The sequence below is a fragment of the Mesoplodon mirus genome (genome assembly GCF_964341445.2).
Source record: "Mesoplodon mirus genome assembly, chromosome: 6".
Taxonomy (NCBI): Eukaryota; Metazoa; Chordata; class Mammalia; order Artiodactyla; family Ziphiidae; genus Mesoplodon; species Mesoplodon mirus.
In genome coordinates, this window is record NC_138982.1 from 87,387,890 (window position 1) to 87,410,846 (window position 22,957).

The window sequence follows — 22,957 nt, forward strand, 5'->3', positions numbered from 1 at the left end:
AAGCAGCTCAACATACTTATTTTTTGAGGGATCAATAAAATATCTCACTCATTCATATTTTTAAGTTAAGAGTAAGTTGCAAAAAATAGATACATAAAATACAGCTAGCATAAATGTACTTCTGTTGCACTGTTCTACTTTGAGGTCATTTGAGGAAACAAGACCAAGGTGATAATGAGGGAAAAGAAAAGGAAGAAGAATGATATAGGCAGAGTAGGAAGATTGAGACCTGGAGGGAAAGAAAGAAATGAGAAAGAAAGACACACACACACACACACACGAAAGAGAAATGCCTACTGGGTAGCCTTTATGGAAAGTTCTAAAAAGAGTTTAAAACTGTTGCATTTTTGCAGCTGCTGGCATAATTAATCTCTCTTTATATATATGTATGTATGTGTGTATATGCATATATATCCAATCTAATTTATCCACCTAGATATAGCAAATTTGATGTTTGTCTTATTGAACAAATGAGCTCAAGGCATCAGTGTGTTGAACTCATTGCTTTAAGGGAGGCAACTATTGGTACACAAGAGCTTCCTAGTGCATTCTTTGCAGGACAAAAAATAGCTTTCTTTCAAGTCACTAGAACAAGCACAGTCCTATGCTCTCCTTAATTTAAGACTTCTTTATAAAAATGACAGCCAAGGAAAGCTAAACCACGGCGTTACAGAGAAATTAATAATGAGAAAAACATGTTTTCCTAAGACTACTTACAAGGACCAGTTAACCAGATTCCCCACGATGAGCAATACCATTCTGTCCTGGAAAGGAGGAAAGAAAACATCAAATGAGGGGCCTTTTAAAAAAACTTACCATAGGGGAAGCATCAATTATGGGAAAACAATTGTCTTGGTGGAAACAATTTTTCTATAGTTTTAAGAGAGCTGTGCCTATGACCGGAAAGTCCTCTACGAGGACTAAATGGCAAAGCCTCTGACTGCAAGCAGACGTGACCTTGTCCCTGTAAAAGAAAGCCTGGTGATAAAGCAGAAGTCTTGCTGTTTTCCCCCCAGATTTTTTTTTTGTGTGTGTGTGGTATGGGGGCCTCTCACCGTTGTGGCCTCTCCCATTGCAGAACACAGGCTCCGGACGTGCAGGCCCAGCGGCCATGGCTCATGGGCCCAGCCACTCGGCGGCATGTGGGATCTTCCCGGACCGGGACACGAACCCATGTCCCCTGCATCGGCAGGCGGACTTTCTGCGCCACCAGGGAAGCCCTCCCCCCAGTTTTTAAAGGAGCTGGGCACCTGGGCCCACCTCTTGGTGGGAAGGCTGGTGGTATGTGCTGATTACTCAGTAGTTAAAAGAATTCTGCCACCGGTGTTCTGTAACCAAGGACTCTTTCCCTGGGTTGTGTTAACTGGTGGGCCCTAAGGCAGCTCTTGGGATGCACCTGGAATTAGTTTCATTATTCTGGCTCCAAGGAGGTCCTGCAGCTCCCAGGCTCCTGGTTTCTAAACACATGGCCTTATTAAGATTAAAGTTATTGGTAGGGGAGAAAATAGAGAGGTAAGGTACATCTCAAAGGACAATTACTCCGACAGAGATTTATTCACAATCCATTCCTGCTCCTTTGCCTACTACTTAACAACTGTTAGGTGCTATCTAATTATACTTTAATTTGCATGGCCACTCATCTATTTAAAAGTAGTGATTCTCTTTGTGGGTGATCCGTTATATTTGAAGGAAATATCTTCCTTTTAAAAAAACGAATTCACCTACTAGAAAGGCCAAAATCCAAAACAGTAACAGCACCAGTTGCTCGTGAGGATGTGGAACTCTCATTCAGGGCTGGTGGGAACGCAGAATGGTCCAACCATTTCGGAAGACAGTTTGGCAGTTTCCTAGAAAACTAAACATACTTTTACCGTATGATCCAGCAGTTGTGCTCCTTGGTATTTACCCAAAGGAGCTGAAAACGTGCCTATACAAAAACCTGCCCACAAAATTTTATAGCAGCTTTATTCATAATTGCCAAAACTTGGAAGCAACCAAGATGTCCTTCAACAGGTGAACGGATAAATAAACTGTAGCACATCCAGACAGTGGAATATTAGGACTAAAAAGAAATGAGGGCTTCCCTGGTGGCACAGTGGTTGAGAGTCCGCCTGCCGATGCAGGGGAAACGGGTTCGTGCCCCGGTCCGGGAAGATCCCACATGCCGCGGAGCGGCTGGGCCTGTGAGCCATGGCCGCTGAGCCTGCGCATCCGGAGCCTGTGCTCCACAGCGGGAGAGGCCACAGCAGTGAGAGGCCCGCGTACCACAAAAAAAAAAAAAGAAATGAGCTAGCAAGCCATGAAAAGACATGGAGGAAACATAAGTGCATATTATTTCAGCCAATCTGGAAAGGCCGCATACTATATTATTCCAACGATATGACGTTCTGGAAAAGGTAAGACTAAGGAGACACTGAAGAAGATCAGTGGCTGCCAGGGCTTGGGGAGGAGGGGCAGGTGGAAAGAATAGGTGGAGCACAGAGGATTTTTAGGGCAGGAAAACGACTCTTACCTTCTTTGATACTATAATGATGAATATATGTCATCACAAACTCGTCAAGAAAACCATAGAATGTACAACACCAGGAGTGAATTGTAATGTAAAGTATAGACTTTGAGTGATTATGATGTGTTAACCTAGGTTCACTGACTAACAAATGCACCTCTCTGGTGAGGGTGTTGATATGGGGAAGCTGTGTCTGTGTGGCAGAGGGGCATACGGGAAATCTCTGTATTTTCTTCTCAATTTTTCGGTGAACCTAAAAAAACTAAAAACTCTAAAAATAGTCTGTTAAAAAAAAGACAGCCTGCATCAATTAATGTAAAAAAAACCAGAAACACTAATTTCCTCTTACGGTTCACAGCTGAGGCATTCTTATCTCTCCTAATACTCACAGGTCTTAATGGGCTTTTAAGTTCTCCCCTGAGTAAAACCCTCCAGCTTCAATTCCTTCAATTTTTAGTGCCTATAGCTCCTGCCCAAGCTCTACCGGGCTTAAAACATTCCCAGGTTCCTTTATGTAAAAATCCTTCTGATTATAAACTATCAGCAAGAATTTAGTGAATGCCTGTGTGCCACGCCCAAATGGCATCACTAGTTCTGATCACAGCACGGGGTAAAAGTTGGGGCAGTGGCTCAGAGGAGGTATGTAGCCTTCTCAAGGTCACTGGCCAGCAAGCCAAGGCAGCTGGGAGCAGGGCTGATCCCAGCTCAGTGTAGAAACTACACTGATCCCTCCGCTCAGTATAGAAATGTGCAATATATTGAAAACCCTACGGTAGAATTTTTTAAAGTGTATTTCTGCCATCAAGCAATAACTACAATTTTGAAAAAGCATTCGTGCTCATTGTAAAAGTCAAACAATGTATAAAAAGCAAACAAATGTATAATGTGGAAAGTTCCTAATGAAAGTGATTGGAGTGATCATATGTCCCTAGTTTGCTTGGGACAGTCCAGGTGTCATTTTTAATAGTGCCCTCTCTTCACTTTCACAAGTGAAATAATCATACCTCTTTGGATGATTATTTATAGGGACACCGTATCTTGATCCTCCCTCCCCCAGCGATCGTCACTTTAATAGTTTTGTGTGTGTATATACATAAATATGTTCTTTATATACTAGCAATTTTTCATGTACAAAAAAGGAACCATCCCAGCGTGTCTTTTAAGAGTGAGAAGGGGGCTTCCCTGGTGGTGCAGTGGTTGAGAGTCCGCCTGCCGATGCAGGGGATACGGGTTCGTGCCCCGGTCCGGGAAGATCCCACATGCCGCAGAGCGGCTGGGCCCGTGAGCCATGGTCGCTGGGCCTGTGCGTCTGGAGCCTGTGCTCCGCAATGGGAGAGGCCACAACAGTGAGAGGCCCGCATACCACAAAAAAAAAAAAAAAAAAAAAAGTGAGAAGGAGAAGCAAGATGCCTCTTCCCTCACTAACTGGACTTCAGCCACGCCATCTGGCCCTCTTGGTTTGGGGAGCCTTGTGTGACTACCCCGAGCCTGCCCCTCCTGCTGTCCTCCTGTTGTCTGGGAGAAGGCCAAGGCACGCAGGAACACCCACTTACCATATAGAGAGGCCGGCTGCACTGCTGGATGCAGTCCGTGTAGAACACCATAGCGGCCCGTCGGAAAATTCCCAAATCTGCTGATGACACAATCGCATGGTGAGAAGGCTTGGTCAGAGATCATCCAAAACACTCCCCTTTGGCCCAAGCCTTTGCGGCCAGGATGATGTTGTCGTCACCTCATAAAAGCCATGCTTTGTACCTAATAGGTCAGCAATAAATGTTTGCTTTAAAAAACGCCACCCACAGCTGCCTGGGCTTTCGTGGCAGGTGTGCTCTATCCATGCAGCAGGCAAGATGGACACAAGGAACAAGCACTCGCAAACCATTTGGGGGGCTGGCCAACCCTCCTATGGTCTCCTTCAGCTAAGTTTCCCTCTGTTGATAGTTTACTCTAGTGGTGTTTTCTTTACAGCAGAGATGTATGGGGACTTTCAAAAGTCACCTTAAAACATCTGCTCTCTCTAGACCATGGGAAATCTTAGCTTGTAAAAATTCGAATCTGTGTTTCTCAGTGTGGTTATAAGTCAGTAAGAATTGAACCAGGGGACAGTGGGATCTACTAAGCATGTTCAGAAAGCCTGTATGTATGATAATTGTTACATGAGCAGGGTCAGGGCCCCAGGTGGGGCTGTCATTCTGTGAGCCATCCACACAAAGATGTCACGGGCAAGGCTGGGTCTTCCCGAAGTGAGCATTTCAGTAAGGGTGGACCCCAGCTCTGCTGTGCTGCTGCTCCTCTTCAAGGCTACCCCTGGGGTCAATTTAAGCAGCGTTCGCTAGGCTAGATACACTGGGGGTTGGGGGCATGGGCGTGTCCATGCACTAGCCCAGAAGAGGCGTGTTACGGGCTGGGTTGGGGTGCATCCCTGCCTCTGAGCCTCTCTTGAAACCCCCTGCCCACCAAATCCTGCCCAATCTGGAAGAAGTGTTCAGAAAGCAGAGTTGGCAGGTCAGCCAGGCAGGTCTCTTTGTTAAGAAAACAATGTAGAAAACCCTGGGGACGGTGGCCGAACGTTACCTGTGTCAGACACATCTGAATCAGTGGGAAGCAGAGAATTGAGGAGAGAAAAAAAAAGATTTGTAAGAAGGTAGCCAAACAGGTAAACTACTGGTCATTTTATTTTTCTCTCGAAACAGATGACCTTACTTTTGTTTTCTGATTACAAAAGTAATGTCTTCTCGTAAAGTACACAGGCTCCTTCTGCCTGTCTCAAACGTTCAGAAGTTCACTGTTCTTCAAAGCGTGAATCAGACTTTGCTCTCTCCCTGTGTACTTTTGCGCACCCCTTGCAACTTATAATCCATCCTCTGCCTGTGGTCCTTTTCGGGAAACAAGAGGCACGATGGTGACCTGGGCAGGTAGCTCTGCAGTTTTCTGTCCTGCTTATGAAATGCTCCGCCTCATTGCTCCTGCCTTTCCTCGTGTCCACATTTATTTTCCTGTGTGGCCCGAGGGCCCCAGAGAAAGGAGTCTGTGATTTGAGAAAGCAAAGGCAGCTTATGGAATGGGCAGAGAGGTTGGTGTTGCCTGAACCACCGTCCACTCACCCGACTTCCTGCCTTTGGACTAAATGTAGATGCAATTGTCACAGTGTTTTCCTTTTGACTTTGGTAAATCCGTAACCACTTGGGGGAGACTCCGTAGGTCCAGAAAGTTTAAATATTGGGTTAAGTTGTGTGAAGGTTATCTTCCCTTTGCCCCTCCAGACTCACCTGCCATGTCTCTCTGTCCTCACCACGCCCGGGGAGGCTGACTGCAGGGACCACTCAATGGGTTCCCTTGCTCCCCTTGGATTTGGACAATGAGAAACGCCAGCAGGAGACTGGAGGGACAGAGGAAGGAGAGTGAGCCCCGAGTACTATCTGCCTGGTACCCTCCCTGTGAGGTTGCCTGTCTGTTAACCAAAGGTCACTGCTCCACGCTCATGGAGGAAGGTGACTTCCTGACTGTGATGCCCTCCTTCCATGTTTGGGTAACCACTTCCTCTGTGCCCTTTTGGGCTTATGGGTAATAAAAGCTTCTCTGCTACTAACCCCAGGTTACTGTGCTACCCCTTTCATTCTTCGCCACCCCACCCCTGTCCTATGAAGAGTCCCTCTGTGAATGAATCTTTTTGTCTTTGTATGTGATAGCTTTTTCCTGTTGGAACCCTGACAAACTAGTACATGGTTATAATAGACGACCTTAAATTTCTCCTTTTTTAAAAAGGTACATTAATTCGGTATTGCAAAGTTGCATGGGGCAAAGGTGGTATAAACATATTAAAAGCTCCTCTATGTATTAATGGTCACTACCATTACATATATCTGTATTCAAGTTTATTTTTCCAACTTGCAAAGCCCAGAGAAACAGTGCCTAACTTATTTTCCTTTTGAGAGTTTAGTTTGTATGACTTCATTCACCTTTGAGTGTGGAGGATGGAGCATGAACAGAGTGCTGTACCAAATGTTCTACCCAACCAGCTATTGATGCTTCCACTGGGGGAGTTGGAGGTATACTGGCTATGTTAACACCAAGAGTTAATCTACTGACCATGCCAAAAGGAAAAACTAAACTGCCAAGATGAGAGATTGTTTTATTTGGTCTTCTAGTCTTAAAGCCACTTGTTTATGTAGAATCGCTCTTAGATCTGGGCAACAGTGGTGCCATATTTTAAAGGCCCTCATTCCCCAATGAGTGAGGAGTCTGCAGGGCAAGGGGACTGCTTCTTCTAGGCCACATTCTGAATTCCTGGACCCAAGAATTCCCTGTCCTGATGGCCTTGAGCCCGCTCTCAGAGCCTGCGTAGGTCCTTTCCCTGGTTTGTCTTCCTGAGGGCAGATAGCACCACTCGAGTATGCACTTCTAGGGGCAAGGAATGGCCAGTTGGATGTTAGACAAGGGTGTTCATATGCATACCTGTGAGACCCCTTAAGATGCAGGACAGAGCCAGAGGTGAGAAGAAAAGAGGGGCAGGGGCTGGGGACCAGCTCTCCTGTACAGCTATGTTCTGGAGTACTCTTCCATGCACCTGAAAATTTTTTTTTTTTTGCTGTACGCGGGGCTCTCACTGTTGTGGCCTCTCCTGTTGCAGAGCACAGGCTCTGGACACGCAGCCTCAGCGGCCATGGCTCACGGGCCCAGCCGCTCCGCGGTATGTGGGATCTTCCCGGACCGGGGCACGAACCCACGTCCCCTGCATCGGCAGGCAGACTCTCAACCACTGTGCCACCAGGGAAACCCGCACCTGAGAATTTTAAATTTGAACTTGTACCTTGTAGGTTGTAATGAAGGTGTATTTATCAGCTTGTTGGTATTCCCTCTTTCTTCCTTCCTTTCTTCCACATATTTAATACTTTTTTACTCTGCTTTATAAATTAAACATTTTTATACATATGGTAAGTGGGCTTTTATTTACAATCTTGCCTTGGGCTCTGCAAATATTAGGGATGGGCCTAGTTTATATATATATTGGTTTTTCTTGAAATATACAAATGAATCTTTGAGTCTGACTTCCCGGACTTTAAAATGATGGGTGAAATTTAGATGCTCTAAAATGACTTGCACCTGCTCAAATGTATGCTGACTGACCAAGAGCAGATCAGAAGCTGATTTCCACAGAACACTTGGCGATCTAATGTGATACGTTCATGCCGTCAGAGGGCGTTCGGCAGGTGTCCTGCCTCTAAGATTGGCAAGTTGGGCTCCAAAACTTCCAGCCCCAGAATTTGAATATAATATAGAATTTATTCCTGTTAACCATTTAGGATAGTTAGAGAAATGCTCCTTTTAAGTGCTATGAACTGAAAAACTCTTCTCGGTGGAACTAGCAGTGTGATGATCATGCTGTTCTACAAACGCACTTTCAAAGTTTGGCGAATGGTAAAGCTTTTGGGACTTGGAGTTGGAAGGACGCCTCGGCTCTGAGCTAGCTTAGTGTCTCAGTTGAAAACAGAACTAGTGATAGTAGATTGTTGCTATCTTATACAGGAGAGGAAGCTCTTGGAGAGAATATATGCTATTAAACACACAGAATTCAGAGCAAGCGTTCACGGTGACAAGTAACACTTCCGTTTAGGATAGGCAAGACAATCCTTTCTCAGGGTGAGTTAATCAGCATGTTTAGTATAGAATAACAGGTGACTCACCTATCTTGAAACGACCCATGTAGTAGATCTGGGTGCTGAGGGCCAGAGAAGCCAGAATATGGATTGCAGAGAAGATGACCCAGAACAACCACAGGTCATTTTTCCCAAACACCTAGGAGTAAAGATGGAAGTTACCTTCATCTGGGTTTTTTTTTTTTCTTTTTCCCAGAGAACTCACTAAAATTGTTTCATCTCTCATGTATGCGTAAGGTGTCAGAAACCTCGCTGTGTGTGAATTTTGGGTTTTCCCCTTCTCTGATCTCACAGGGATCTTACTGCACAAAGGGCAGGAAGAAGAATGGCTACCTGGCCAAACGAACAACAAAGAAATGGAAAAGGAAGCAGTGGGTGAGGCAGCTGAACAGCAGGTGAAGAGGCAGTAGGTCTAAAGCTGGGAGCTGATGCTCCTCACATAACAGCAGAGGACTGACACACGCGCACGCACATGTAGAAAGTGGTTGTTGTCCTTTCAGGTCAGTCTCTCTCCCATCAGCCTGTGCATCTTTATTCCAGGCTCACCTGAGTCAGGTCTCAGCTTTGTATTAACACTGTCCAGGGGCAGTGTTCCAGGGGCCTGTTACATTATGAAAAATTCTAGCTCAGTAACTAAAATGCTATGAACGGACCAATGATGAGAGTGTGTCATGAGCCAAGGACTATGGTTAGTTAAACCTGTTCACCTGAGGTCCAAAAACCAAAATACAAAGCCTCCCAAGAGGGCTGCCAGCTGTGGGGAGGGACGCACCACTCCAAGGACGGTGAGCGTGATGACCAGGGCGAAGGAGATGTAAGCAGCGTAGGCACTGGCGTTGATGTCTGGGTGGCGGGTCTGATAGAGCTTCAGCATGCAGAGGCCGGCGATTATGTACATGAACGAGGTGTCTGAGGAGAAGCCGAGACAATCGAGATCCAGTAGGTGGCAGATAGACCTCTCTTCAGCCTCAGAGAACCCCTCCCTTCAGGCCTTGGAGTATTTGCTGCCCTCAGACCGTGTGGTGACCTCCAACACGCCAGCCTCTCCAGGCACATTCTAGGTAAACCCTACACACTCCACCTCTTACCCCCTCCAAGAGGGGCGTTCCTAGCTCACAGAAGAAAAGTATCAGATGATATGATGAATAATTGCCCATCCCCACTCGCAGGGCTATGTGTGTATAAACGCTTCTGTCTAACAATAAGAAAAGAAGCCCTAATGGGAACAGGGCAGTGTGACAATAAAGAGAATCCTACGTGGGTGCAGGAGGTCCTTCTCAGCATACTGAAACGTAACCACATTGATTACTGCTCATATACAAGGCTTTCTAGCCTAGGGATGGAAGACAGCTAGAAATTACATGTGGCTTAGCTGCATGGGGGTTAAGGAAATGCAAATTAAAACAGCAATGCAGTGTCCCATGTTACTAAAAAATGTGGCAAAAGTGTAAATGTCTAATAATAACACATGTTAGTGATGATATGGGGGAAGTGGAAACTCTCACTCAGCCACTGGGGGTGGAAATTAATATTCTGGGGAGAAAGTTGACTGTTTTTGGTAAAATGGAAGATGCATCATCCAGGACCAGGTGACCCCAAAATGCTCCTTCTAGGTATTCCAGGGACCCTCTCTGACATGTGCACAACAGGCATAGATGAGGCTAGTCATTGGTGCACTGTCTGTACTAGCAGAATATTGGCGAAACCTCTAAGTGTTGCTCAATAGAGGAATTGATAAATGTGGTATATGTTTATTACAGAATGACAACCTTTAAAACGAATGAACTGGATATCCTTGATTTAATACCAGTAAATCTCGAAAACATATTGTTGAATGAAAAAAGAAGGGTGCCGAACCAAGTGTGATAAATTAATATTAATTTGTTACAAATGAAGAAAAACTATTAAACTGGAAGGATAAATATAAAATTAATCACAGTTGTTGCTTCTAAGGAAGGGGAGAGTTGATAAGTTTAGAAAACCGTTCAAAATGGGACCTCAACTTTACACAGTTTTATTTCTTAAAGTAGATTTAAGGCAAATATTTTAAAGTGTTGGCATTTTTTCCTTCTGAGTGGTGAATGATATTGTTCTCTATAGTTTTCCTCTATTAAAAATGTCTTCTAATTTTAAAAAATTAAAACGTGACAGAGAATTTCTGTGGTGTTCTGAGTTAACAGCCAGAGGCTAGAACACAAACACAAAATAACTTTTTAAAAACCTCATCCTCGAGTGTGGAGGACATTGTTAATTGCCTTCTTCCAGCATCAGCTATTCCCTTTTTCCATCCTAACAGCATCTCAATACCAACTCAAATATCTCAGCCCCATTTTCTATTCAGAAATGCACACCCTCCCAGACCACTTGCTTTAGGAAAGCTAACCGCACCCCTGGTTCCAGGGAAGGGTCTCATTGGTCTAAAGGTAACCTCACCTCCTTTGCCACCGTGACTGGTGTAGCAATGCTGGCCCGAGCTAACCCTCACACAGAGAAAGATTCTGGAGTAAGCTCAGGGCTGTGTAAGCTGTTGAGGCACGAGGGGCTGTTATCTGGGGAGTTTGGGGAAAAGAAGTTTCCTGCTCTCAAATGAAGGCTCCTGGAAGCCAGCTCGCTGCTTTCTCTAGACATCATGGTGCGGAGACAGGAAGCCAAGACCTGCTGTAGCTATTTCTGCCACCACTAGGGAAGGCAGCCTGAGGAGACCACCAGTGTGCAGGCTGGGTGCAACCAAGGGGATCACAGAGAAGCGGAGCCAGAGCCACCAGACAGACTACCCACAAGGCCATTCCACCTGTACGTTCGGCTGGTGCGCTGATGAGTGTACTTATTATTTAATCCAGTTCGAATTGGGTTTTCGATTACTTTCAACCCAAAGCAGGCAAACTGCTAAATTGAGCCAAGCTACACTGAGGGAGATTTCTAGATGTCTGTTGGTGGTTTCCACCTGACCTGCTGCCTGACACTTAGCCCATTGCCCACCTGCAGATCTAGCCATGAGATCAGTACCCAGTGTTCACTCTTTTGTAGTCTATAAAAGGTGGTCAGAGAGAAAAAAACGGTACAATGTGGGGAAACCATGCCCTGTGGTGAGGTGCCCTCAGATCACTTCATGTAAAATGTCATTTAATTCTTGCAAGCACGACCTTGGCATTTCTGAGAGGGTCCCAGGATAAGACTCAAAGCTGTGTAGCTGATGTAAATTCTAATTACCGAATTGGAAGTTGGAGTAATTAGGGCAGACATGGTAACAAGCACTGAGCACCCCTTCCGTCATCAGTGCGATGCCCATAGCATAGAAGAGACCGAAGTGTTTGGGAATCCCATACTCCTGAAAAAGCAGAAAGCTTGGTCAGTGGAAAGATACTCCTTAGTGACTCAGCCACAGAACCAGGATGCCCATGCTCTGGCCTCGTGTGGTCCATTACACATAATCCATCGTCACACTGTCTAGCCAGATGTCCCTCCTCTTTGCAGATCCCGTTTGGAACCATAACCCTTCCTAGCTCTCACCTCCCTCATCCCACCCTCTCCTCACCATGGCAAAGATGTCCTTGGCTTCCAGGGCTCTTCGATGGAGAATGTCCCGGCGCAAGACTATCAGCAGGAAGAGGCAGCCCAGGAGCATGTGGCCCAGGTTACTGAGAATGTTGTTGAAGGCACTAAGGGGATGACAGAGAGACCATGAGAGAGTCAAGGTATCAACGAGCTTTAGAGACTGAATGAGGCATGGATGAGCGAGTGAAATCAGCATTCAGTGTTTTCCACTGCCAACCTTTCCATGAGATTTCAGGACCGAGATCATCAGAAAGCGTCTTTAACCTAACGCCACGTTAGGATGCTTAGCCTGTGATAATGTGTCCGTTTCCTCTCAGGGATGCCTGCTTAGCTTCCCTAACACCCACTCAATCCTCCCTTGTGCTGATGGCACTGGTGGGGAATGAATCCCAGGAAAAAGAGTCGCTCCACAGATGGGCAGTTGGGCCAAGCGTTTCAGCTACACTGTGAGAGTGAATTCACATAGATGGATGGACCCACGTTATGTGTCCATACTCAGCTCTGTAACCATGAATTTCAGGATAAGTGTCATCTGGTCACAGCCAGCAGATTCATTTAAGGAAGCTGAGACTAGTTCAGTTCTGGATCAAGAAGCCAGGCTCGCAACTCCCAGGCAAATGCTCCCTCCACTTGGCCGTGTTCTGGAGGCTGGAGCGTGGCCTTGGAGGCAGCAGGCCGTGGTGTGCGTCTCAGCCTCACTAACGGCTGAGGGACCTCCCGCAAGGCCTTACCTTTCTCACTAAGCCTTAACATCTTCATCTAAACCCGGGGGTAAGAACAATCCTACCTCATGAGGTTGTGTAACAGATTGAATGCACTGGTGGCTCATGCCCATGGATGAGGGTCATCACAGCTAGGGACCTGGTATCTTCAAACACATCTCTGGGGCTTCCCTGGTGGCACAGTGGTTGAGAGTCCGCCTGCCGATGCAGGGGACACGGGTTCGTGCCCCGGTCCGGGAAGATCCCACATGCCGCGGAGCGGCTGGGCCCGTGAGCCATGGCCGCTGAGCCTGCGCGTCCGGAGCCTGTGCTCCGCAGTGGGAGGGGCCACAACAGTGAGAGGCCCGTGTACCCCCCAAAAAACCCCCCAAAAACCCCCATCTCTGCCTTCTCCTCAGGACTGTTTCCTGAGGCCCCCATACAGGAATGGAAGAGGCATACCTGATCTCAACTTCCTGATTTCATTCCTCTTTACCCTTGATTGGGGGTGGTTTCCACAATTGTTTCTAGTATTTTTAAAAACTGAAATCACCACATTACACAGAAAGGCATCTCTCATTGCCTCAGAGGGCTGGGCTTACCTCAGGACACCCCAGGGGTGAGCACAGAGGAAGTTGTAGTAGCAGATGTCCTGGTTACCAGTGACATTGACTATCTGTAAAACCAAGAGTGAGAAGAGGAGATGCTGTTTTCCTCCCCCCCACCCCGAGCCTGAAATCACAAAACGTGGACAGTGCTCACAGCGATCAACTGTCAGTGATTTACAGCGTAACCAGTGCTCCTTCTCAGCAGGGGATGGGTCATTATCTTCAGCCTTTACACAGTATAGACACATTTCCTTTAAATGCTGCCATCTTGCTTTGAATTGAAATATTCCGTGTCCCTCGTTATGTGGCCTCACGGCAGAATGCAACTGAGTATATTTCCTTTGTTCTCATTATAAAAGGATTTTGAGAGGATGCTAACATTGGGACCTGCCTATTAGGACGGTCATGGTACATCCTATTTTCTAGATGAATCCTGGGAGGGTAAGGAGCTGTTCCATCCTCTGTGTGGAAATGATAACCACAGGGCAGGTGGACATAAGGAGATGTGTGATCAGTTTTCCATAGTTATCACTCTCGCTATCATTAAGAACCTTCCTAGATCACAGCATAGCTGTATCTTCTGACAGAGCCCCAAAGTATTCAGAGAATATTTAGATTATAAATGGTGGTGCTCAAACCTTAGAAAGTCCTCATCCTCATCACGTATTAAGTATGGAATTGGTGAAATATGATTAAACTCCTGGCTCTCAAACTTGGCTGTACACTGGAATCACTGGGAGTTTCATCAATACTGATGCCTGATTCCACTCTGCTCTAACTGGTGTGGGGTACAGCTTGGACACTGGGATTTTTTAAAGTCCCCCAGATGATTTTAATGCAAAGTTTGAGAACCATTGCATTAGAAACACCTTTAGCCTGGTGCTATTCTAAATGGGCTTTTTCATGTGTAATAGATTCCAGACGAGATCACTTAAGTGACCTGGACCCTAGGGTTCTGTGAAGGTGCAGTGGGGATTCTCAAGCTATTTTAATTATTGTTTTTGTTTGTTTTTAAATTTATTTTATATTTTCTTTTAATATCTCATTAGTTTTGTGAAGCTGTTTTTACTTTTACAAAACATATTTACCCTCAATGACAGGACACAGGCTAAATTAGACATCAGGTTTCTTTGTTTTGGTCTGGAACTTTACTCATCATCCCATGATGATCAGAAGTTCAGACTGGTAAAAAAATAGACATAGTTGATAGATACCAAGACTAAATGAGTGCAAGGTAATAATTTCAGATTGGTAGTCAAAATAATACAAGAGGTCTGTGATAAAACAATTGGGAACTAGATTTAAAGGTCAAAGATGAACCAGTGGAGAAATCCAGTGGGAACCCAAATGGGGAATTAATTCTTGGACGGAGCTCAAGTTATACCTTTCTCTGTAAGTCACAGCAAAGATCTTTCCCTGCAGTATGAAAGGTGGGATTTTGGAGTTCGGGGCAGCACTTACTGTCTGGTAGGTGATAACCAGCTGGATCACAGGCAGCGCATAAAACACAGCAATGGTAATGATGTTCCTACGCAGGCAAAGAATCAGAAATGGTTATTTCCAAAATAACAATGGAAACTTTGCCCTTTTATTTATTTATTTACTTTTTGGCAGTACGCGGGCCTCTCACTGTTGTGGCCTCTCCCATTGCGGAGCACAGGCTCCGGACGCGCAGGCTCAGCGGCCGTGGCTCACGGGCCCAGCTGCTCCGTGGCATGTGGGATCTTCCTGGACAGGGGCACGAACCCGTGTCCCCTGCATCGGCAGGCGGACTCCCAACCACTGCGCCACCAGGGAAGCCCTGTCTCTTTTTTTTTTTTTTAAAAAAAGAATCTTTCCACCCCATAACTCCCTAGTTAACTCAAAAAAGCAATTAGAAACTGATTATGTGGTTCCTGTTTCTCCAATCTTCCTCTCATACAGTTACTTGTAAAACAGTGTAAATAATGCTTGCTTCTGGTTTAACCAATTATTAATGAGGGCCTATCTATTTAGGATATTGTTAGATTAAAAGTGATCAGAGAGGGACTTCCCTGGTGGTGCAGTGGTTAAGAATCCGCCTGCCAATGCAGGGGACACAGGTTTGATCCCTGGTCTGGGAAGATCCCACATGCTGCAGAGCAACTAAGCCCATGCGCCACAACTACTGAGCTTATGCTCTAGAGCTCACGATCCACAACTGCTGAGCCCACATGCCACAACTACTGAAGCCCACGCGCCTAGAGCCTGTGCTCCGCAACAAGAGAAGCCCACCGCAGTGAGAAGCCTGCACACTGCAATGAAGAGTAGCCTCTGCTCGACGCAACTAGAGAAAGCCTGCACGCAGCAACAAAGACCCAACGCAACCAAAAATAAATAAATTAAAAAAATAAAAATAAGTTGTGACTTAAAAAAAATTAAAAAAAACAGTGATCCAAGAGTAGGTAATGGGTGATGGATCTCACAAAGGGATGTGGCTTTTTTAGATATCTCTTAGTTCCCAAATGATCGTCCTACTATGGAGTTCCATGTGGTCCCCACTGGCCCTTGTTTTCCTCTAATACCTGTATCCCAGTAAAAGGGTATCCTTCCAGAAAAAAGAATGGGAAGTGCTATCACAAGTATCAGCTGGGGGTTTCTGAGAGGAAGGAGGGGACCCTGCCAGGCACCTCAGACTCTCTGCTTGTAGGAAGACTGCATCTGTGTCTGACCATTGCAGGTCTATTTATCATTGGCTGATGGTATCATCTTCACTCAGTGTGGTTTCCAGCTACTATGAGATGCTCTAGGCATCTCATCCCTCTAATCACTGGCTCTTCCAAGAGCAAGTCCTGGTGAGGAGAAGAGGGAAGGTGGTGACATTATTGTTACCGTTACTGTATTTTCCTAGAAAAGGATTTAGTGTCTCCCTATGGGATTCCACTACTGTTCTTATTTAATACTTTGTATTTATTTAATTTAGGGCTGGTTGCCTTTGGTAGTTCATTTTTGTCTTTCCTATCGAATGTGTCATGAATCCTTTAAACACCTATACCTGTGCCTCATTAAACACTGAAACCTGTGATTTGATTCACTTATATGAATCTCATAAGTGATTGTGGCTTTTACAAAGAAAACTTTAATTTTACTAGAGAGAACCATAGCCCTCCTGGTCATCTACTCACCAAAAATAAATCTTATATTTTTTGCTGACAATTCTCCGGTCCTTCCTGGACAGATCTGACAGGTAAAGGAACATCTGGGATGCCAAATAAAAAGAGAATGCAAAACTGTACTTGGATTTCTTGCATAAAATATAAAGGAGAGCTTTACACATTTCAATTCAATCACTCACTAGGGATTAAAATTATTTAACAAGACTTTTCTTTTAATTTTGCTTTTCTCAGGATGCCTTTAAAAATCCTAGTATTTCCCTTGGCTTTAGGGAAATTGGCTGATGTGGGAAACCTACTGGGAGTCTTGAATGCTTCTTAAATCTCAAGAATTGGTTTCCCAGTTTTCAGAGATGCCCACTGTGTGATTCTTGAATTCCGAGGTTGAAACGGTACGATTCACCTTTGTGTCCCTTATTGGATACAACACAGTGTGATACATACAAGCCAGAAAGAAATGATCTTTTACTCCTGAAGGATTTTATGTATACAACCAGGGAGTTTTTCCAAGTACACCCTTCAAGTGAATCTTTTCCTCCATTTGGTTGGATCCCTTCCTCATTTTTGTCTATGGTCAGCCACTTCAGACCCTGAGAGTGTTTTAGCACTCTGTTTTCTTTACTGCTCTCACTTTCTCCCTCCAGAAAGAAGTGTTAATTAACCAAGTATTGCTTTTAGTATGTAGCTAAGTTTTATCTAAAAATCCCCCTGAACATATATACACTACCAGATGTAAAATAGCTAGCTAGTGGGAAGCAGCTGCATATCACAGGGAGATCAGCTCGGTGCTTTGTGACCACCTAGAGGGGTGGGATAGGGAGGGTGGGAGGGAAATGCAGGAGGGAGGAAATATGGGATATATGTATATGTATAGCTGATTCACTTTGTTATACAGCAGAAACTAACGCACCATTGTAAAGCAATTATACTCCAATAAAGATCTTTTAAAAATAAAAAAATAAAAAGCTCACTGAGAAATGTGACTCCCTCTGAAGAAAAAAAATATATAAAGGAAATTGAGGTATTGCTGAAGTTGTATTTGGCTCCTGAACTTTTCGCCCTCTCGAAGAGCACCACCAGGCAGAAGTACCTTGGTCCGGATGACATTCTTATCGCTCTCAATGTCTGGCATGGTGTCGAAGTCACTCTCCTCCACGGAGCTGTCCGTGTCTGACTGGCCCGGCTGTCTGCCATTGGAGGAGGACATTTGCCTGCCAGGACTGGAGCTTGACTCATCTGAAACAGAGGAGACTCATCTGCCTTCCCAAGTCGAGAAGAACCCATGGAGTCCATCTTTCTCCGCAAAAAGCACAGTGCTGACTCATTCCTGAAAACGTTGTGTTGGTAAAAACCAACTCCTTACCCACAGCACATGTTCTTTCTCTCAATTCCTCCTCAATGGACTTCTGATTTTCCTCTCCTCCTATTTTTATATTTAAATCATCTCTTTCTAGGGCTGAATACATAATATAAAGACATCTGCTCTGTTAACTATTTGGATGCAAAAATAATATTATGCTTATATTTCATGTTTCATATTTTAAAATATGAGCACAAATGTATAAACATACACATGCACATAATTATGTATAGCATCTACCACATGTACGTGTAAGTACCCACATGTCCAGCAGCTATACATTTCTCGTGGATAAAGTATTTGTACACCGAAATCCCCCACATGCCATATCTATGATTATATAATGGAAACAACATTCTCAGGAAGAAGAATCCTTGTGTTCCTGTGAATGTTTCCCAGAGCAGATGGGAATTTGCACAGCCTAATGAGCACATGAGCAGAGCCTACCTTCTGCTTTATTTCTTCTATTCAGATGGTTAAAAAAAAAAACCAAACCCTGTTCGTGCAGAGCCAGAAATAAGTCTCCAGCACTGAGCCCACATGCTTCTCGAAGTTACAGAATAACAGGGCAGGCATACAGGATTCCCAGCCCCTCTACGCTGACAGCTTAAGGTGCACCATTCATAGGCCCGCAAGCATCATGGAAGTGTGTGGAAGCGTCAATGCACGCCGACTCTTAACAAGACAGGGATCAGAATTCTGTCCCCTTCAGGCCACTGAACGAGCCCTGGGGGTTGCCATGTGAATGACTGGGTGGCAGTGAGCAGGTTCATTTATGCAGTTAGCCCAAATGGAAGGTCGTTAGGCTTCAGCCGTGTTCACCTGCTGCACAGCCTGTCTTCTGATCGCCCTTACTCCACTGAAACCTGAGAATGAGACAACGGGTCAGTTGATGTCGGGCTCCCTGACGTCAGACTCTTGACGCGTCTTTCACGCCCTAAACTCAGGCTGGGTACGAAAAAATCCCCAAGGGAGTTGATGGCAACCATAGAAAATTCTGCTCAAGTGTGGCTAGCAGACCCAAGAAATGGATCAATAGAACCAGAGAAAATTAGAGCTGGAAGGAACCTTCCAGATCATCGAGCCAATTCATCTTATAAATAAAAGATAATCTTATACGATGACTGCCTTGCCCACTCTCACAGTTATTAGTGGCTGGAGGGCTCCTTGTATCCTATTCTTTGGAGAACCAGGAAACACTTCTATGAATGGACTCATTGTAGGAAATACCTATTGCCCCATAATTGCTTTCTTCAGGGGTGCTGGCAGCAATGGGATGTGACACCGACGTATTTCCAGAGCCTGTTAAAAAGAAAAGCAAAGAGGCAAACACTTTTATGTCCAGTTGCCAAAATGAAAGAACATAACTCTAAATAGTTTGATTTTCTTTTCACTCTAATATAGGAGCCTGCAGGCCAATTTTATGGTCTGCAGACCAAATCTAGCCTGCCACCCATTTTTGTATGGCCCTTAAACTAAAAATGGTTTTAAATTTTTTAAATGGTTAGGGAAAAATCAGAAGGCGAAGAGTATTTTATGGCAGGTAAAATTATAAATTTCAATATTTATATATGACGTTCTACTGAAACACAGCCACTCGTTAAGTATGTCTATGGCTGCTTTTGGCTACAATGGCAGAGTGGAGCAGTTGCAACAGAGACTACATGGCCCACAGAGCCTAAAACATTTACCATTTGGCACTTTACAGAAAAAACATTGCTGATTCCTGCCTGACAGTATTGCAGAATCATAAGAACAAAGGAGCATGGGTCCTGGAATCACTGTGAGGAAGGCCACCACTGAACATAAACACCAGAAATAAACTTCTGTGATTAAGGGGCTATAATTCGGAGGTTTATTTGTCACAGTCATTAACAGTACCCTAACTATAGACAGGATGAGCCCTGACAGGATGGAAATTACTGCACTCCTTGGAGCAAAAAATAATGACAGCATGAACTAAGGATGTGCAGGAATATGAGTTATTTGGGGGATGGTTCAGAGGTAGAACAGGCATGTCTGTTGCCAAATGGTTGTTGGCAGTGAGAGAAAAACATTCTCTAAGATGACGCGCCTCAAACTTTTCCAAATATTACATATTTGCATATTACATGTGCAAATAGTAAGCGAAGAATGATACTAAAATCGTAAACCCCAGAATTTTTGGCAGTTTCTGTTCCTGGGAAGCCCCCTGGCATGGGAAGTAGACACATGCGTCGGAGAATGCTTGAGTTCTGCTGCGGCGGGGGGTTGAAATGGTCTGTAGGAGGCAAAGGGTTTTCGTGTGTGTGATCAAAAGAGAAAAAAAGGCAAAAACTAAAGTCAAAGCAAGTGAGCAAACAAAAACAATTACTGTTTTGTTAGGCGACAACTTCACTAAAAAGAAAAAGCCAGCTGTGTAGGTTTGTTCAGACTTCGATGATTTCTGCACTCTGCCTCGCAATCGAGCAGGACCTGGTTTGGATGTAGTCGCTAGTTCTTTTCACCCCGAGGCAACCACAACAACAATGGTTCTGTGATGGACAAGAGCATCTAGATTTTCATGAGCAGTGCACTTGTTTCAAATCTGTGCACTTCTATATGCACAATTAAATAGGAGATTGTTCAACACGGGATAACGGTATTCTGTTAACGTTTCTAATGTCTAAGACCTTCTTAGAATGCAAAAACCGAAGCATTACCTCCTAAACTTCAAACGTGATGGATGCGCCCAGAAGGCAAGCCATATTTCTATTTAACTGTATGGCATTTAGAAAGCAGAATTAAACACAAAATATCAGTTTATAGGACAGACCAAGATGTTCTGGCTGGGAATAAGCAAACATATAAAGTTGTGAATGAGCTCATCTTAACGGGGAAACTTGTTCTGGTATGTTTTTCTCTGTGCGCGAGCCCTTTGCCATCTGTCTGCTTTACTAACTTAGAATAGGATATGCTTGCATGCTTGCCTTTTATATTAATTGCTCCATGTGAGGAGAAAAACTTCATTTCATTTTGAGCATGCTTGGCTCTTTCAGGGACGTCACATTTATAATTGTCCTGCCCCCTTCCGTCTCCAAACTCAGGAGGTTGGAAGCGGAAGAGGGAGTCAGCAACGCTGTGAACTAGCTGCCATGAGATTTCATTTTTATGCCAGTTGGCTACCTATCCCAGTGAGTGTCATGATGTATCTCAAAAGTTGAGGAGAAAATGAAGAAAACCACTAATCTTTGCAGAAGGATGTAAAAGTAAAATTCCTCTAGAGGAAAAAACTGGGCAGGCAAAGTTGGGAAAAAGCAGAGTAGAGAGTCAGGACTAGGGTCTGAGACCCGTTGCCACAGAGCCTGAGGATATCCTGTGCTCCCTGACCCCTCTGAACTCAGCACGCTGCTTGTCTTATCCCTTCTGGGCCCTGCTCTCTGCTGGGAGGCTCATTCAGTAATCGCTCCATCCAGGGAAGGATCTGATTGGCCATTTGGTTCTTAAATCTGCAAACTTGGCAAGTTCACCAAGCTCCCTCACTTGAGAAAGTACCCTCCTCTTAGGCTGCACCCAGGTTCGTGGTGACAGCTCATGTGGTCCCAGAGGCCTGTGAGTCACGTTTCATCTGTCTCTCTTTCAAGGTGGTAACTGAATTTCTGTATAGGCTCTTTAACAATGATGTGAAGTGTGGGTTTTTTCCACTGAGAGCCACTGGAGGACATGTTTTTAGAACACAGAGCCTTGCCCAGTGCCCCTTAGATTACCACAGAGGCCCCTGTCCTAAGTGCAAAGTGAGGAATAGAGAATACAGTGTGCATCCATTCACACTGCAGCAGTAAAGTCCCTTCACAGCCTGAAGCTACTCTTTACCAACACTATTTCCATTTCACCTGGGCTCCAGGCTCTTATCTCCTTCTTTATCCCATGAAGTATGAAAGAACTTCCTTTGCTTTTTTTTTTTTTTTTTTTGTGCAGTACGCGGACCTCTCACTGTTGTGGCCTCTCCCGTTGCGGAGCACAGGCTCCGGACACGCAGGCTCAGCAGCCATGGCCCATGGGCCCAGCCGCTCCGCGGCATGTGGGATCTTCCCAGTCCGGGGCACGAACCCACGTCCCCTGCATCGGCAGGCGGACTCTCAACCACTGCGCCACCAGGGAAGCCCTTCCTTTGCTTTTTAGTTTAGTTGGAGCCAATGTCAACATTTTTCAAACACAACTTTAAAAACTGCAGGCAAATCAAAGAAAAACACATGCAGGGGAGCCGACGGATTTTCCAAATGCAGCCTTCCTATCATTACATAACTAAAACAGAGCTGCCGACAGTTTAGCAAATTGTAGGGACCTGGCTCCATTTCCTCCATCTCAGGCATACCTAGGGTGAAAGCCTCAGGCCAAGTTCCTCAGATATCCAGCTCCACGTTAATTGCAGCAGACAACATGCCAAATCTAGTGGGGTCCCCTTTCTCAAACGCTGCTCCTAGCATTTCTTCTAGGCACTAGCCCCCAGGGCATTTCCTGTAGCTCTAAGCTCCATTAAACTTCTTGTAGCCCCCGTGGGCACACTGATACTGGACCTTGGAGACAAAGACATTTCTGTATCCTTGCTCCTCTCTAAAGGTTCCTCCCCTGAATCTTTCACATTAACTTTCAGATAAGGTCCCTCACTTGCCTCTGTCTCTTGCTACAGGCTGGTTTCTCCGTGCTCTGTTTCATATGATTAAGAGTCACTAACTGGTTCCTCCCTAGGCTAGAGCTTATCTTCTCTGCTCTTGTTTGAAGAACCTAGGTCTTGTCTCACCAGTGGTCATGTGCCATCTTTCCCGGTAGCCTCTCAGCATTACATAGGTTCCTTACTTCCTCCTGATTTCAAAGCCCTTTGTGGTGAACATTCCTATTTCCTACTTCCTAACTAAGCTGGAATTTTGTTTGGGTATCCTCCCTCATCTGTGCCTGGCAGCCCATATTTTTAAGTCAGTGATTCTCGGTTGGGGGTAGGGGTGGGGGGAACATTTTGCTCCCAAGAGGACGTTTGACAAGGTCTGGGCATAACTTTAGTTGTCACAGGGAGGGAGTGTATTACTGAATTCTAGTAGGTTGAGGTGAAGGATGTGGTTAAACATCCTATAATGTACAGGGCAGCTCCCAACAACAAAGAATCATCTGGCTGTAATGTCAATAATGTTGAGTTTGAGAAACCCTGGTCCTAGAAAAAGATGACCTCACCCTAATTCGATAAGCAGGCTTGATTGATCTGTAAGTAAATAGATTCCTCTGCAGTGACTGGTTTAGCAACAAGTATATGATCCTCTCTAGGCCAATGAAACATGAGAGAAGTTGCTAGGTGCTTCTGAAACAGTCCTTCCTTCTGGACATTGTCAGGTGAGGACCCATCTCACTACCAGCTCTGGGGGCAAAGCAGAGTCAAGGGAATGGCAGGAAAAAGGACCAGAGCCACTGGACTCAGTGAAACCTGAAGCC

At 45.1% G+C, this 22,957-nt stretch overlaps 1 protein-coding gene across 5 annotated transcripts in view; it reads right to left on the reverse strand.

The window, feature by feature from the left end:
* Nucleotides 1–22,957, reverse strand: part of SIDT1 (SID1 transmembrane family member 1) — a gene marked incomplete at its 5' end in the record, with an annotated part of 86,426 nt that overhangs the window by 8,247 nt on the left and 55,222 nt on the right. For 3 of the 5 annotated variants that reach the window (XM_082624796.1, XM_082624795.1, XM_082624792.1), the window contains 11 exons: nucleotides 718–764; nucleotides 4,060–4,139; nucleotides 8,191–8,302; nucleotides 8,936–9,072; nucleotides 11,374–11,491; nucleotides 11,699–11,822; nucleotides 13,022–13,095; nucleotides 14,489–14,555; nucleotides 16,171–16,244; nucleotides 17,249–17,394; nucleotides 18,749–18,820. In XM_082624796.1, the coding sequence (XP_082480922.1) occupies nucleotides 718–764; nucleotides 4,060–4,139; nucleotides 8,191–8,302; nucleotides 8,936–9,072; nucleotides 11,374–11,491; nucleotides 11,699–11,822; nucleotides 13,022–13,095; nucleotides 14,489–14,555; nucleotides 16,171–16,244; nucleotides 17,249–17,394; nucleotides 18,749–18,820 (1,051 nt within the window). Of the gene's footprint in view, nucleotides 1–717; nucleotides 765–4,059; nucleotides 4,140–5,080; nucleotides 5,096–8,190; nucleotides 8,303–8,935; nucleotides 9,073–11,373; nucleotides 11,492–11,698; nucleotides 11,823–13,021; nucleotides 13,096–14,488; nucleotides 14,556–16,170; nucleotides 16,245–17,248; nucleotides 17,395–18,748; nucleotides 18,821–22,957 lie in introns of all 5 variants that reach the window. The other 2 variants (XM_082624794.1, XM_082624793.1) reach the window with 2 other exon arrangements.